The sequence below is a fragment of the Bos indicus genome, chromosome 9 (genome assembly GCF_029378745.1).
Source record: "Bos indicus isolate NIAB-ARS_2022 breed Sahiwal x Tharparkar chromosome 9, NIAB-ARS_B.indTharparkar_mat_pri_1.0, whole genome shotgun sequence".
Classification (NCBI taxonomy): domain Eukaryota; kingdom Metazoa; phylum Chordata; class Mammalia; order Artiodactyla; family Bovidae; genus Bos; species Bos indicus.
Window position 1 is genome coordinate 60,795,574 of NC_091768.1, and position 15,819 is coordinate 60,811,392.

The window sequence follows — 15,819 nt, forward strand, 5'->3', positions numbered from 1 at the left end:
GACTTGTAGAAACAGAGAGTAGAAAAGTGGCTGCCAGAAGCTGGAGTGAGAGGTGCAGGGGGATAAAGAGAGGTTGGTAAAAGAGTGTAAACTTCCAGCTGTAAGATGAACAAGGTCTGTGAATCTAACATGTAACATGGGGACTACAGCTGATAACGTGTGGTTCTACAGCTGTGTCTGTAGTCTACAGACTACAGCTGATAACACTGTCTTGTATAATTGAAATTTGCTAATTGTAGAACTTAAATGTTCTCTCACACAGACACAAAAAGGTAAATAAATGGGGTGATCAATGTGTTCATTAACCCTTGGGAGCTATCAAATCATGATATTGTAGACTTTATAATCTTATAATTTTATTTGTGGGGGAAAAAGAAAAAAAGAGAAGGACCTTCTAGAGGCTTCCTAGAGTTTGAGGCTGGTGAGCATGTAAGTCCCTCTCCTGGGATGACACCTCACCTGTGTGGTTCTATCTAGAGACAGAACTCGTGGCTCCCTACACAATTTGGGGGTGGGCCCTTCAGGGGACAGGTGGCAGTGTGGTGAAGTGGATCCAGCTAGGATAATTCACAGCCCTAATTGTGTCACAAACGAATCACATGTCTTATAAGACTCAGGTGAGGCCCCCCATCCGTTAACTGGGAACCACCTACTTCGAGTTGGTATAAACTTACCAACTCCTGTTCTAGGCTATATCCCACCTGGAAGAAATGGAGAACCACCAGTCCTCTAGGCAGTGAGCCAGGCTTTTACTGGAAATGCCACAATGCAGGGCCGGCTGCTTCCCGGAAGCCCTCGACCCATGAGGGAACCACGGGAAAACATCTCACCAGTCAGCACAGCACAGAGCTGTGTGCAGTCCCGGGAGCTGGAGAAACCCAGCCACCCGACGGGCAGGTCCCCACCCTGAGGGTCAACGGGCAGAAAAGAAACCAGATAACCCTAAGGCAGGGGGTGAGGGAAGAGATGGTGGGCCCACCCTGCAAGCCCGGGAGGCACACGCCAAAGTCACCCAGAGAGACGACAACAGAGGCTGAGGCTGCTCTGGGGAAGCCCAAGACAGCAACAGGTGAGGAGCTTTCTGGAAAGTTCCTGAGGAGAGGAGCAGGATGCGTAAGGGACAAGACAGATCAGTCAGTCCGTTGTGAGGCTCTGGGGCTGATCCAGGGACATAGCAGGGAAAGACAGGGAGGGAAGTGGAAGGTGACAGGACAGCAAGGGAGAGGAGATGCTGTGGTCCTTTTCTGCCCCCTCAGGACGGGGCTGGCTCCCATGACCACAGTCTCATGGACCTACGGGAAAGCAGGGAGAACTGCAGCCCTCATGGGAGCACTCCAGCTCCAAGCTTTCAGATGCACCAGGATCCACGGCCCCGAGCCCTAGTTCTGCTTGGCAAGAGGAAGATCCCTTAAAGAAGGCGGGCCGGGCTGTCTTCATTGTGACCAAGGGGGTCTCACACCTGCCGGACCTCACCTTGTTCTTGGCAAGCACGTTGGCTCCAGCTTTAACGAGCAGCTTGGCCGACTGGCTGAAACCGTGCCAGGATGCTTCGTGCAGGGCCGTGTTCCCGTCCTGGGGGGCACACAGGAGAGAAAGCCCCATCACCCAAGCCTGATCCATCTGCTCACCATCAGCACAGCACAGGTTATTTTAAGGCCCACACAGGGGCCTCTCTTGGCTGGGGTTTCTCACCTAAACCACAGAACCCAAGGAGTGATCGGAGTGGCAGTTTATTCATTCTCCCAGAATGGTACCTAACAATGGTACCACTCCAGACGCACTCTAGCTTTATGATGCACAGTGGGTGACTTAAGGCATTAGGGCTTAAGTCTCTCTGGGAACTGGGGTGCTGAGAAAGGCTCCCACGCACCGCTCATGCTGAACAGAAAGCCGCTGGGAGGCGTGGTGTCTCTCCCCCACCCACCTACACCGCCCCAGGGGCTGCCCTGCTCCACTCCTGGCCCCAGAAAGAACCCTGCAAAGATCAGGCAGATGGAGAGTCTGGCTTCAGAAGCTCCAGGGGCCCACAGGTGGACAAGTGGATTCCACAGCTTTTTTCTTTCTCCAAATCTCTCGAAGGTTAATCCAGAAGCCTCAGGGCCCCAAACAAATGAGCAGGCAACCAAGGACAGTGATTTGTAAATATGGCAAAAAAAAAAAAAAAGGCAGTGTTCTGTAAATACGGTAAACAGGTGTCCTCCATAGGTGACTTTTAAATAAAAATCAACCAATTCCACAGATCTTGTGTTTGCTTAACTTACTATTAAAAAAAGAAACATCAAGCACAGTGAATTGAGTGGGGTGGGACCTAGGGTGAGGGAAAGGGAAGCACAGAGAAGAGGCAGCAATGCCCTCCCAGCTGTTTCAGACCATTATCTTTTTTTCCTTTCCAAAGAAACACAGTCTGGGGGCTTCCACTCAGACTCTCTGGATGTGGAGTCCCCCATCCAGGCCTCCACAGCTCATTACTTCTGAACTTGTCTTATTCACCGTTTATATTTCTGCGGTTGTTCACTGCTGCCACAGAAAAGAGGGAAGGGCTTTTGTAAACGTTTAGTTTGCTGGGAGATCAAATACTCTTTCGGAGAAACTCCGGGCTGATTTCCTCATGTTGAATCATGAGCGATAAAACTCAGGAATGACAATGTCTCACGCGATAGGAAATCCCCAGAGCGCGTTCTCAGGCTGACGCGTGCCCCCCTTCCCTGCTCACCTTGTCCTGTCGGTCCAGAGCACAGCCCTCCTGGATGAGCGCCGCAATGACCTCGGTGTTCCCCACCACCGTGGCCCGGTGCAAGGCGGTCTGGTCCCCCTGCAGGCGGTGGGAAGGCAGGGACGGCGGTCAGCACTCTCCAGCCCCCCACCACTTGCTCCCCTGCTTCACCGTTCAGTCACCGAGGGCCAGCTGGGCTCAGTGACCTAGTCAACAGACGGTGCATGCCGGCAAGAACAGCTATGTTCACAAACTCAGTGGTAACCTTCAGCCTACTGCAGAGCAACCCTGGGCCACAGCTGACCTCTGGATGAGGGTCAGGCTCTTACCTGCCACCCCAGGGGATGGCAACGGGACTGTCACAACTGTGATGAGCGGGTCTGAAAGTCAGACTGTGGGCTGCGCAAGGTAACTGGCAATGCCTAGAATCTTTACTCTCTGCTGAGTCCTCTCGTTCCCCAGCGTCAGAGGACTCACTAGCCTACTCTGTCACTCAGCAGCACTCAGGACCCACAAGTGGGTGGACTCCTTGATTGGCCCTGGCCTAGAGCAAACAACACAGGGAGATACGCCAGGACATCTGAGGAGGGACTCAGGCTGTCACTGCACATCTCTAAGGCTCTTCCAACATCCCATGACAGCATCTTCACTGTTGGGGCTGCATCTGACCCCTTTCTCTGTGATCAGATTCCTGGGATGGCTGGCCTTCTCTTTCTTTGTCAGGGTGCCAAAGGGAAGCTGACTCCCCCTAACTGCAGTTGAGAGGACTAATATCCTAGAGGTAAGACAGTGAAGTCCGTAGCAAGAGATAGTCCTGAAGTCTCCAAGAATACATGTTATCTCTGACAGGCACTCAGGAAATCAAGTCCAGCCTGGGGTATAAGCTTGAACGGGGAGATGGGTGAATGGTGTGGAAAATTCCTGGTGGGACGCAAGGGGAGTGGGGCAAGGGTGTCAGGAGATGTGTGCTGTGCAAGCCTTGGGGGACACCTGTCACCTCGCTGGACTTCAAGTTCTTCCTCTGTGAAAGCAGGCAAGGTCCCTCCCTTCCCTTCTTGGGGTCTATGATCTGGGTGGCAAGAGTTTTGCATGAACAATTTTCTGGTGGAACCTAGGAGGGGCAAAGGACATGCCCCAGGGCACTCCTGCTTCTTAGCCCAAGAGAGGAGAGACCAACTAGAACACAGAGGCTTTTTAAAGAGGGCTGCACTGCTACCTATAAATAGCCTTCATCAAATACTGATTCTACTTATATCCCTGGGATCTGTAACAAATGACAATGCACTTTAAAAGCACTTAATCTGAAAAAAAAGTTCTGGAGAGAGACCATGGTGATGTTTGCATAACAATGCGAACGTACTTAATGCCAAAGAACTGTGCCCTTAAAAATGGTTAAAATGGTCAATTTTATGTTATGTATAGTTCATCACAATAAAAAGCACTTATTCCTACTTAAAAACCAAATTCACATTCATAAAATTAAAAAAAAAAACACTTCCTTTAAAAATTCATGAGGGGAAATATTTATTTTCCTCTTTAAACTTTTTAATTCTTTTCAATTTTTTACATGTATAATTTCTAGCATCAAAAAATGGCTATTTATTAAATGTCTAAGCCGTATTGATATACCAGGAACGGGATGGGACTGTTCACGTCTCAGAAGCTTTTCTTTCTCTTCATTCTGTAGAGTCTAAAAGCTTTCTTCCTAGTTAGGTCAGGAGGGTAGAGGTAATCATTACCATGATTCCATACACTGTCCGTGCCTTCTGTCATCAACCCTCCCCTCAGCATCCTATGCTATGATTCCCATTACAAAGTAGGTTTAGGCTTGCTTTTCTTCTCACTCACCTGTCCAAGACCACTTACTCAAAGAGGACCCTTTCTATGTGCCATGTTGTCAAAAGAATACGGCCACTGGATCAGTGGTTACAGGCGGTGGGCAAAGCCATTACATATCTTCCTCAGACAACTTAGGAAGTGTTTCCAGATGAGGTGTACTTAAGGCCCAAACAGATAATCATGAAAAACTGCCCAGTCTCATTTTTTTTTTTTTTAATTAATTAATTTGGGGGCAGTGCCGAGTCTTTGCTGTTGCGAGGGCTTTTCTCTAGTTGTGGCGTGCAGGCTTCAGTAGCTGCAACTCCCGGGCTCCAGAGCACAGGCTTATTTGCTCCATGGCATGTGGGATCTTCCTGGACCAGGGATCAAATCTGTGTCTCCTGTACACTGGCAGGTAGATTCTTTACCACTGAGCCACCGGGAAAGCCCCAGTCTCAATTTTTGAAAACTTCTGTAAGAATCTTCAAGACTGCATGTTTCCCTATCAGCGTCATGATGGGTTTTCCCAAAATCGACCTCAAGTGTAATTTATTGTTATTGACCTGATGAGAAAGGAGGTGCCCTGTTCTCAGCCACAAAGGTGAGGCTGCAGCCCCCTTCTTCAGAGTAAACTCCGACTTGGTCAGATTTCTAGTTGCTAGAGGCCTTTAACCATTCCTATACACTGCGGGTGCACTAACCTGCACTCCTTGGCCCAATTAGAACAACCCTTTTACGTAACCAAACGTAACCATTTTGTTGTTCATAAAGCGTGGGTCGTGTTGGCGGCCTGGCTTCAGATCAAATGTTTTACTGTGCTTCATGGGCTGCCACTAAATCATGAGCTGAGGCAACTTTGAAGCCAGAACACCACTGTGATTTATTACTTGCTTTTAGCATGAATCTCCTGTACTTGCTTCTGTGGGGATAATTTCCCTTTGTGAAACTCTAACTCAACGTAGGAAGTTAAATCTCAATTCTAGTTCGGCCCTTAACAGTAGATTTCCAGATGGATGAACAGGACTCGGGAGACCTGGCGGCCCGGGCGAGGCTGCGGTGGGAGCCCCGTGGTCCTCGTGTGCCTGGCACAGGTGTCTCCGGCGGGCCCCTTCTCCTGGGCCTGCCCATCTCCAGGACATGGCCGCCCCTCCATCTTCACGCTTCTCAAAGACATGCTCAGAGCCCGGGTCCTTGTCTCATCCGTCGGATATATAGGACAGTGAGGGCCAGAGCCAGCCATTCCCCACCCTGCAAGGCCCTCAAGAGGGACCATGAGCTTGGCTCACATGAGTGGGGTGGTTCTGGGTTTCTTTGGCACATAAAAACCAGCCACCCTGAGAGACAGGAATATGTCAGTCAAGGGCCACCTCGGGCTGTCTCGGACCTACTCTTCCCCAGAACGTGACATAAATGAACAGCTAAGACCCTTTACTGCAACAGGGTCAGTGACCGGCGAATCAATTCCTCCTCCTATAAAACTAAAACTTCCTTTGGAAATAAAAGTATTATTTCAAAAGTATACTTTCTACACAACAGAAAGAGACTCACAGACCTAGGGAATGAACTTGTGGTTGCCAGCGGGGGAAGGATGGGATAGTTAGGGAGCTGGGATGGACATGTACACACTGCTCTATTTTAAATGGATAACCAACAAGGACCTACTGTGTAGCACAGGGAACTCAGCTCAATGTCATGTGGCAGCCTGGAAGGGAGGGGAGTTTGGGGGAGAATGGATACATGTGTATCTATGGCTGAGTCCCTTCACTCTTCACCTGAAACTATCACATTGTTAATTGGCTAAACCCCAATACAAAATAAAAAAGTTAAAAAATAAAAGGAAGTAAGTATACTTTTCAAATACTGAAACAAAATGTGCCTCTATACATACTTATTAACAGACCTAAGCAGCAACTTAGACATAATCTTTATTTCTCTATGATTTAAAGATCAACCATGAAATTCTGGAGAAAAAAAAAAAAGCTGGGAGAAGTTTGGCACCTTCAACAGCATTTATTCATTATCTATTCAGTGAATATTTACTGACTCTCTACTACACTCCAAGCACTGTGGCATCTAATTCTCTCATTTTATTGATGAAAAAGCCAAGGTCCAGTGCAGTTCAGTGCCTAGCTTAGAATAACCAGCTGATTCAGGGCAGCACAGTTGGGACAGGGGCCTCCCAGGTGGTAAGAGTGGTAAAGAACCCATCTGCCAATGCAGGAGATGTAAGAAATGCAGGTTCGATGCCTGGGTTGGGAAGGACCCCTGAAGGGAATGGCAACCCACTCCAGTATTCTTGCTTGGCGAATCCCATGGACAGAGGAGCCTGGTGGGCTACAGTCCATAGGGTCGCTAAGAGTTGGACACGACTGAGGAGACAGCACAAATGTACCCACAGTTGAGGCAGAATTCAAATTGTCAAGGCTTTTTGCACTTGCCCCATGCTGTTTATAACCTGTCAAGTCAATTAACCTTAAACAGGTCTTTAAAACAATTAGGTGCTTCTGGGGGATGGGGCTGCCTGTTGATGGCATCATCAAGCTAAGTACTTTAGCCCAGTGCCTTGGCAAGTATAGCACCTGAGAAGTATTTGTTGAATGATTAACTACAAAGAAGCAGAAGAAAAACGCTGAAGCTGGAACTTAAAAACCCAGCAAACTTGTAGTTTGGCACTTTGATTTGGAACATGCACATCATGTTCCAGAGTGACTGCAAAGGGACTTGTCTGCAAAGTGCATGAACTGCCAGCTCTCCGTTTTTCTAGGACATTAGTGTGTCTTACGTAGAGATTTTAAAAGGTTTGCAACCACTGAGGTCTAAAACTTGGTCCTCTCCTACATGGTGAAAAAAAGTGAGCCCAGTGTTGGCAGATTCCAAAGCCAAGCTCATAGAAGAAACCCCCTTCATGCAGGGGCGGCCCCTGCCCCTCTTCAGGAGTAATCCCTCCCAGGTGGCACAGGCAGCCATACTGCAAGGAAGCTCAAGACAGGGTAGGTGCATGAAACAACTGCTGACCTCTTTTTCTCTCTCTGATCTTCTGGGGTTCTTCCTAGCCTGTCTTCTCTGGTTTTTCTTATTTTTCTCTTCCTTCGTGCCTTTTCCCGTGGCCACGGGGTCCTGGACTATTTCTGAGGTGGGGGCTGTGTGATTGCTCATCGACCAATCAGAGATGGCGTTAGTGCTCCAATGAGCGTTGACAGGGTTGGCAGGAAGCAAGAGGGAATTTGCTCCTGGAGTTCCATATTCTAAAGAACTGGTTTCCACAGGTTCAAATTCATAATAATCCCACTCCAGGGCACTGGAGGTCATTCTTCAACTAATTCTCAGTCTTTACCATGATACAAAGCACAGTATCTGTAGAACATGAAGTTAGGAGTAAATTCTTCAAAACATTAACATTCTCTATTGTTACCCATCACCCAAGACAGGTAACTTCTGAAATTTTTTTCCCCAATACTTAATCTCCCAGCTTCTTTATTTTCTTTATTATTTTTCGCTCATGCCTCACGGCTTGCAGGATCTTAGTTCCCTGATCAGAGACTGAACCTGGGCCATGGCAGTGAAAGCCCTGAGTCCTCACCACTGGACCACCAGGGGATTCCCATTCCCAGCTTCTTTAAAGACCATCCGTAAGGAGTTTTCTTCCCCGAATTCCTGCATGGGTTTCAAGGCTGATCAACAAGCAGAGTAAATATATAGAAGACACACATGAACCATATTCTGACAAATGCATTACTTCAGAGCTGGTGAGAGTCAAGAAACCTCCACGTCCAGCTGTTTTACACTGTTTTGTTGTTGTGTGTGCACTTTTGTTTTAAACTGAGAGAAACAATATATGCATTGTCTATGGCAAGGGAAAGATGCAAAATATATTACTAACTTCAATAAATAAAGAGTACTCCTCTAACAGTAGAGCTGGCTTTCCTTCTGCTGACATGTACGTACCCCTTTGGCTACCCTGTAAGAGCTTCTGACTAGTTTACTTCCTATCCTGCCTGATATAAACAGCAGCAGTTCTGGAAAGTCTGCATGGCTCTTGCTGCAGGAGAACACATGATACCTGGAGCTCAGGACCTGAGACAGGAGTGCTGGGTCGTGATGGGTTAGCACCCTGGTATTACTGCAGCCTTGCCACCAAGGCAGCAAGGGCTTTAATTATGCAGAGAAGAACAGATGCTGCCCAATATATTTGCACCAACAATTCAATGCCCTGCCTTTCCTGTGGTCAGAATCTCTTCCCTCTCGCTGTATTTTTGCTCCTATCATGTAAGGCTAAGATATAATCAGGTATGTTATGATGGCTACAGTGCTGGGAAAGAAAAAAGTGTATTGTGACCTGGGGTAGAAATCAACAGCTTAAAGCTAGATCAGCATCTTTTGAAAATAACATCCTTGATGACTCAACAGGTTCCAAATATAACCAGAAATTTCTGAATGACACTGACAGCCTCCTGCCCATGGATATGACACATTTAGGTATTGCTTTGTGAATGCTGTCCTTCTCAACTTGTGTGTTTGCCAAGTTTTCAGACATTACACTTTGGTGACCCACACTCTAGCCCAGCAGAGGGTCTGAACTTTGATAACATTCGGTAAGCACAGTGATTAAAGGTGAATCTGAAAGGAGTTTATGAGTACAAAGTCTCCAAGAGTCTATGTTCCTCATAAAATTCTTACCTCTTCGAGTTCTACTGTACAAATCACAGTCAGAGTTAGAAACTTTTCAAAAAGAGTTTCCAATCAGATTCTCATTAGGACATTTTCCTAATAGCCCACTGGAGAGCAATTTACATAATCTTTCCCACATCCCCTTCTTAGAGAATCTAGCCTGCCCCAAAACCCAACAGGGCTCCCCTACACTACATGACTCCATGCCAGCCACTGCTGATTTACTCAGGAATGGATTTCTGAACCCAAAAGAGCCAAGCAGAATCTCTTTCTAGGTAGTCGGACTGAAGAAACTCAGAGAATGACTCTCAATCATGGCAGAGCACCAGAGTGAATCTTTCTGGAGGCGTCGTTTTTCTCAGATTACACAAGATCAATGTTCTGTTTTTTTCTTTAAATAGGTCCTTTTAAACTAAATGTATACTAAGAGAAATCAAGGCAAGAAAAGACAAAAATTTAAGTTTTTAAGCTTCATCTTTTTCTCCAGTGCTAAGTTTGATCAATGACACATTTCCAGCAAGACTTGCCCAAATCTGTGCGTGCGTGCATGCATGTGTACGTGTGTAGTGTGCTCCTTCATACTGAGACAAGGAAACAGGCAAAACACCCTTCAAGGCCCTGCACTTGAATAATAATAGATAGGAAATAATAATACTCGATAGGAACTATGATGGGAAAACCAAACCACACTTGCTACTGAGAATGGGTCCCAGAGTAGGGCTTCAAGAGGAAGTTCTTCCCACCAAGGTGGAGCTAAAAAGTGCTGGAGAGCAACAACTACTGTCCCTCCCCCACCTCACAGCTAGTTACACGTTGTGGGATTCTATGCAGACAAGCCCGGTTGACAGCCATCCCCCAACAGAATGATGGCTTCTACTCACATCATCCTGGACATCGAGGTCACAGCCAGCCTTCAGCAAGATCTGGACCACAGAAAGATGGCCCTTATTGGCAGCAAGATGCAGGGGCGTCCGGCCATGCTGTTAATGCAGAGCAAACATTGATTTCAGAACGAGGCGTCACAAGAGCAAGGTTTGCACAGCGGTGTTCCTCCCCCGCCTTTTGGCAAGCGATGCTTAGATTTACTCAGAATTCATGTTTGTCTCAGGTAACCTTGGCTATTGGCATTATGAGTTATGAACAAGATATGTTCAAAATGTGAAGATTTCCTTTAGTGCATAATTTCTACTCCTATTCATCCAACAGGCAAGTATAAAGGTGAGGGCTTTCACGTCTTCTCTGATTTCCCCACTGGTGTGACAGTCAGGGTTGGTGACGTGGCCACAGTGTATCTGATGGGGTAAGAGACGGAACAGCATCAAAGTGTCAAGCTACTTAGCCCCAGAGATGTCTGGCTAGTAATTCCTCAAAATTGAAACTGCTAGACAAACCATTAAAACAGATTCTCTCCTTTGTAAAACAAATTTAAAAAATTTTAAATTACAAAGTACTTCAACCATTCAAAAATATGAATAATATTTGAAAATGCACATAGCCACCATTAACTTTAAGAGAAAACTAAAGAAACCGGACCCGGGTTCAATCCCTGGGTTGGGAAGATCCCTTGGAAAAGGAAATGGCAACCCACTTCCGTATTCTTGCCTGGGAAATTCTATGGACAGAGGAGCCTGGTGGGCTGCAGTCCATGGGGTGGCAAAGAGTCAGATGCAACTGAGCGACTAACACCTTCACTTTCACCAAGCACTTTAAGAAAAAACTAAAGAAACCATAGCTGTTCCTTGTGAATCCCTCCCATATTTCATTTCCCCTCACCCCCTAGGTAACCAATCAATTTGGAATTTATCGTTCCTTTGCGTGTTACTATACATTACTATATGTTTGTAACCATGCACAATAGATAAAAATTGTTTTGCTTGTCTTCAAACCTTACATAAATGGTATTAAACTAAACAATGTCATTTAGCAATTTTGGGGATCTGACATTCTATTTTTTATTTTAAAAAATATTGTCACATTACTCATTCTGTCACTGGTGAGTTCCAGGCTGTTTCCAGTGGGTGACAGAACACGTGTGCTCCTGTGCACCTGAGTGGGTGGCTTCTCAGCCCTGCTGGTGGGTCATAGAGATGACTGTCCCCTGCCAGGGGCTCCTGAGCTATGACACGGAGGCTCACACCCAGAACAGCACTCTTCAGAGTAAATCAATTCCTATCTCAAAAACTGACCTTGCCAAGCTCCAAATTCTCCAACTTCTAAAAGAGACATTATGCTCCCTTTGCTTTCTCCCTCAGGTTCACTGTGAAGAAATGTTTCCAAACAGCATTTAACCACAGACCCAACCTATACAGAAACACTCCTGGAAGAATAAGGGTTTCATATGGCCTGAGTCCTTTTTTGCATCTCGACAGAGCGTCCCAAAGCCCTTTATTGATATTCTAGCAGGATAAACACATTTGTGTTCTCGACAAGGGCCAGTTTGCCAAGGGTAACTAGCCTTGCAGGAAAACAGAGATAGTAGACAATAAAGGATTTTAATTTCAACCTGTGAAATGCAATCAAAGCATTAGAATGATTCTGGAAAGAAAGAGGTCAGAGCTCACGTTAAAATTAGAATTCTTAATTAAGAAAAAAGTTTCTCCCAAGAAAACAGGCTATAAAAAGCCTTCATAAAAAGGCAGCATTGGAGATAAGATGAAGGTGTGACCTTCCTCAGCTGGCGATTATGTTCTATGCGGGCTGGTTAACCTTGATTCCTCCGACGAACTGTCCACAGCTGATCAGATGAAGCCAAATAGCCTGGTTCCCCTCCCTGGCCTGGCCCCAGGCTCCTCCTACCACGTGTCCTTGTCCAGGACATCCGATCAGAGACCTTCACAAAGTTTCTGGGGCATTCTGAGCAAAGGGAAGCCCATCGCAATTATAAGGAGAAAGATGTGTGCGGTGAGGAAGACTGACAAAATGGCAGGATACAGTGTTTCTGAGCATCTGGAAAGTGCAGACCATGACCAGAGGAGCTGCCCTGAGAGAGGCTGGGAAGGAGGCCACAGGCTGAGGGGTCAATGGGAGTCAGGTCAGGGGAGCCCTGAGGAACATCCTTGTCAGCAACCAGGGATTACTGCGTGGACGCTGAAGCCCAAGGAGGCAAAAGGGATTGTCCAAGTGAACACGAATAATCAGAAGGCCAGAGAAGGAAACATGGATGCGGTTTAAAACCAGATCACGTCTGGAGGGTGCTTTAGAAACTATAAGGTGTTAACAGAATGGCCCTGGACTAGAGGCACCTTCCTCATCCAAGGTCAGCAGAGTGCCCTCTCCAAAAAAAGGAAAGGCCAGAGGTGCTGGAGCTCAACGAGCATGGTTCAAATCCCAACTCTGACTAGTAACACCTGGTTGATTTTGTGTTGGCCACTCTCCTAAGCCCGTTTACTCATCTGAAATGGGAACAGTCTCCACTAACCACTGAGATAGGATAAGCGAGGCAACACCCAGCATCTATCACAGGTTTCCTTCCCTCTGTCTCAGCCCTCACCCCCAAAGACCGCCAACTGCTGCCCCTCCTCACCTTTGCCTTGGTGAGATCTTGTGAATGGCATAGACATGGGTAAAGAGCTGGATCTCAGGTGTCCTACGTAACCAAGTGGGCCCTCGCTGGAGGGTTGAGCTTCCCACCAGCTAGATCTCATCCATGGCCATTTTTGAAAAACAGTCAAAGGTCTCCAGTCTCCATGTCTCTCTGGAAGGACCTTCTTTACTGGGAACACCCTTCTCCTGTTCCCCAAGAAGAAATGGCCCCAGCTGCCTTCTCCACGCCCACAGCACTTCAGCTCCCCCCAGGAAACCACCAATCCTGTTCTGACTGAACTTCCAACTAGGCCGTGATCTCCCCGTGGGCAGAACTGCACCACAATGAGAAGCCTGGCACTGCAACTCGAGAGTAGCCCCTGCTCACACAACGAGAGAAAGCCTGTGTGCCACAATGAAGAAAAAATAAAATAAAAATAGATAATGACTTCACTAAAAATCTGGAAAACAAAAGCAAATCATCCACGATTCTCCCACCCCATACAATGATTTGTCACTTTTATCCTTACTTTTCCACTGCATCTTTTCTATTGGTGCTTTTGTGGTTACATTCACAAGTCACATGAAACTAGCCTGCTTGTGCATTAATATTATGCCTTAAACCAGTGGTCTTCAAACTTCATAGGACAGCAGAGGCTTGTTAAAGACAGCTATCTGGGCCCCATTAAAGGGTTTCTGATTTTGTAGGTCTGGGGTGGAGACTGACAATTTGTATTTCTAACAAGCTCCTGTAACTAAAGGGCCTCTTGATGAGGGTGAAAGAGGAGAGTGAAAAAGCTAGCTTAAAACTCAACATTCAAAAAAAGAAGACCATGGCATCCGGTCCCATCACTTCATGGCAAATAGATGGGGAAAAAGTGGCAACAGTGGCAGATTTTATTTTCTTGGGTTTCAAAATCACTGCAGATGGTAACTGCAGCCATGAAATTAAAAGACACTTGCTCCTTGGAAGGAAAGCTATGGCCAGCCTAGACAGCATATTAAAAAGCAGACATGACTTTGCTGACAAAGGTCCGTCTAGTCAAAGCTATAGTTTTTCTAGTAGTCATGTATGGATGTTAGAACTGGACCGTAAAGAAGGCTGAAAGTGAAAAAGTCAAAGTGTTAGTCGCTCGGTCGTATCTGACTCTTTTTGCGACCCCATGGACGGTAGCCCGCCAGTCTCCTCTATTCATGGGATTCTCCAGGCAAGAATACTGGAGTGGGTTGCCATTCCCTTCTCCAGGGGATCTTCCTGACCCAGGGATAGAACGTGGGTGTCCTGCATTGCAGGCTGATTCCTTACCGTATGAGCCACCAAAAGAAGGTTGAACACCAAAGAACTGAGGCTTTTGAACTGTGGTGCTGGAGAAGACTCTTGAGAGAGCAAGGATGTCAAACCCGTCAATCCAAAAGGAAATCAACCCTGAATATTCACTGGAAGGACTGATGCTGAAGCTGAAGCTCCAATACTTTGGCTACCTGATGCAAAGAGCCGACTCACTGGAAAAAGACCCTGATGCCGGGAAAGATTGAGGGCAGGAGGAGAAGTGGGTGACAGAGGATGAGATGGTTGGATGGCATCACCAAATCAATGGGCATGAGTTTGAGCAAACTCCGGGAGATAGTGAAGGACAGGGAAGCAGTCCATGGGGTCACATAGAGTTGGACACAACTCAGTAACTGAACAACAAACAACAACAAGCTCCCAGGAGAAGCAGATGCTGCTAGCATTAGGACCACATATTTCGAGCTATAACATAAATGATGGGTTTTCAACACTGTTGCACCATAGATTCACCTGAGAAGATTTTTAAAATCTCAAATTTTTACCCCCAGATTCCATCAAGCTAGGGTGGGGTCTCAGCGTGGGTGTTTTTGAAGTTCCATGTAGCAAACGTGCACTCAGAGATTACAAATCCCTCCTTGAAGGCTTTAGCTGTGCAGGTTCTCCAACCTGCCCTGGGGTCAGGACCGGCCATGAGACCAGTGGGGTAGGGGCTGCAGGACCCTGCAAGGCAGCACATCTCCCTGATCCGACCAGGGAAGGGCAGAGGCTTGGAGCCACTCGCTTTCAGGGAAGTGAACAGCAAAGGGCCTAGAGCCGTTGCCAGGCAACAACCACAGAAAAAATGGCCTCACTGTCAACAACGCGGGTCTGGGTGCTGCTTTCTTCTGGCAGGTTGAGCCCTGTGGGTCCCGATTTCTAGCAGAATTGCTGCACAGGAACATCAGAGTGACTCGCGATCCAGCAGGTGACCCATAAATTATACTCACAGGTATCATAAAGAGCGCTCTGAACGAAAAGTCTCTGCTGCTCATTTGGAAGAGCCTAACTCCCAGCTAGAGGTGGGAGAGCTATTTTACACAGCTAGTGGGAAGCTGCTAGAGAGCACAGGGAGCTCAGCTTGGTGCTTTGTGATGACCTCGAGGTGGGGGGTGGGGTGGGAGGGAGGTCCAAGAGAGAGGGGAGGTATGTATACATATGGCTGGCTCACTTCATTGTACAGCAGAAACTAACACAATGTGCACGCTAAGCAGCTTCAGTCGCGTCTGACTTTTTTCGACCCCATGGTTCCTCTGTTCATGGGAGTCTCCAGGCAAGAATACTAGAGTGGATTGCCATGCACTCTTCAGGGGACCTTCCACACCCAGCAATCAAACCCGCATCTCTTATGTCTCCTGCATTGGCAGCTACCTGGAAAGCTTTAACTAATACAACATTGTAAAGCCATTATATTCCAGTTTAAAAAATAAATAAAATTAAATTGCAGGGGAAAAAAAGACTCTCTCTTCACACAGACTCCATGGTGGCTGGGAGTGCTGGGTCACAACCCTGGTCACTCATTACTCCAGCCAAGACCTGGAGGTTGGTTCACAGCTCCTCTCTCCTGCTTAGGTATCTTTGATCCTCCTTACTAAAGGGCCGGCCTTTCACACAAACAACACTTGTCCCATGAACACCTGCTCCATGGATGCTTGCCCCATAGATGCTGAGCCCCGACTCCTCAAGGCGGCCACCTGGTCTAAGAGGGTGGACCCAAGAAGTGAGAAGGAGCTTAGCCATTCTCGGAATACTTTGTTGAATGATACACTTT

At 47.1% G+C, this 15,819-nt stretch overlaps 1 protein-coding gene across 11 annotated transcripts in view; it reads right to left on the reverse strand.

The window, feature by feature from the left end:
* ANKRD6 (ankyrin repeat domain 6) overlaps window positions 1–15,819 on the reverse strand; it is a 61,976-nt gene that overhangs the window by 27,340 nt on the left and 18,817 nt on the right. For 4 of the 11 annotated variants that reach the window (XM_019967362.2, XM_019967358.2, XM_019967359.2 and 1 more), the window contains exons 1-4: window positions 10,081–10,179; window positions 7,547–7,885; window positions 2,714–2,812; window positions 1,474–1,572 (exon numbers count right to left, since the gene is read on the reverse strand). In XM_019967362.2, coding sequence (XP_019822921.2) covers window positions 1,474–1,572; window positions 2,714–2,812; window positions 7,547–7,840 — 492 coding nt within the window. In that variant the 5' untranslated portion in view covers window positions 7,841–7,885; window positions 10,081–10,179. Of the gene's footprint in view, window positions 1–1,473; window positions 1,573–2,713; window positions 2,813–7,546; window positions 7,886–10,080; window positions 10,180–15,819 lie in introns of those variants that run through there. The other 7 variants (XM_019967361.2, XM_019967355.2, XM_019967364.2 and 4 more) reach the window with 6 other exon arrangements.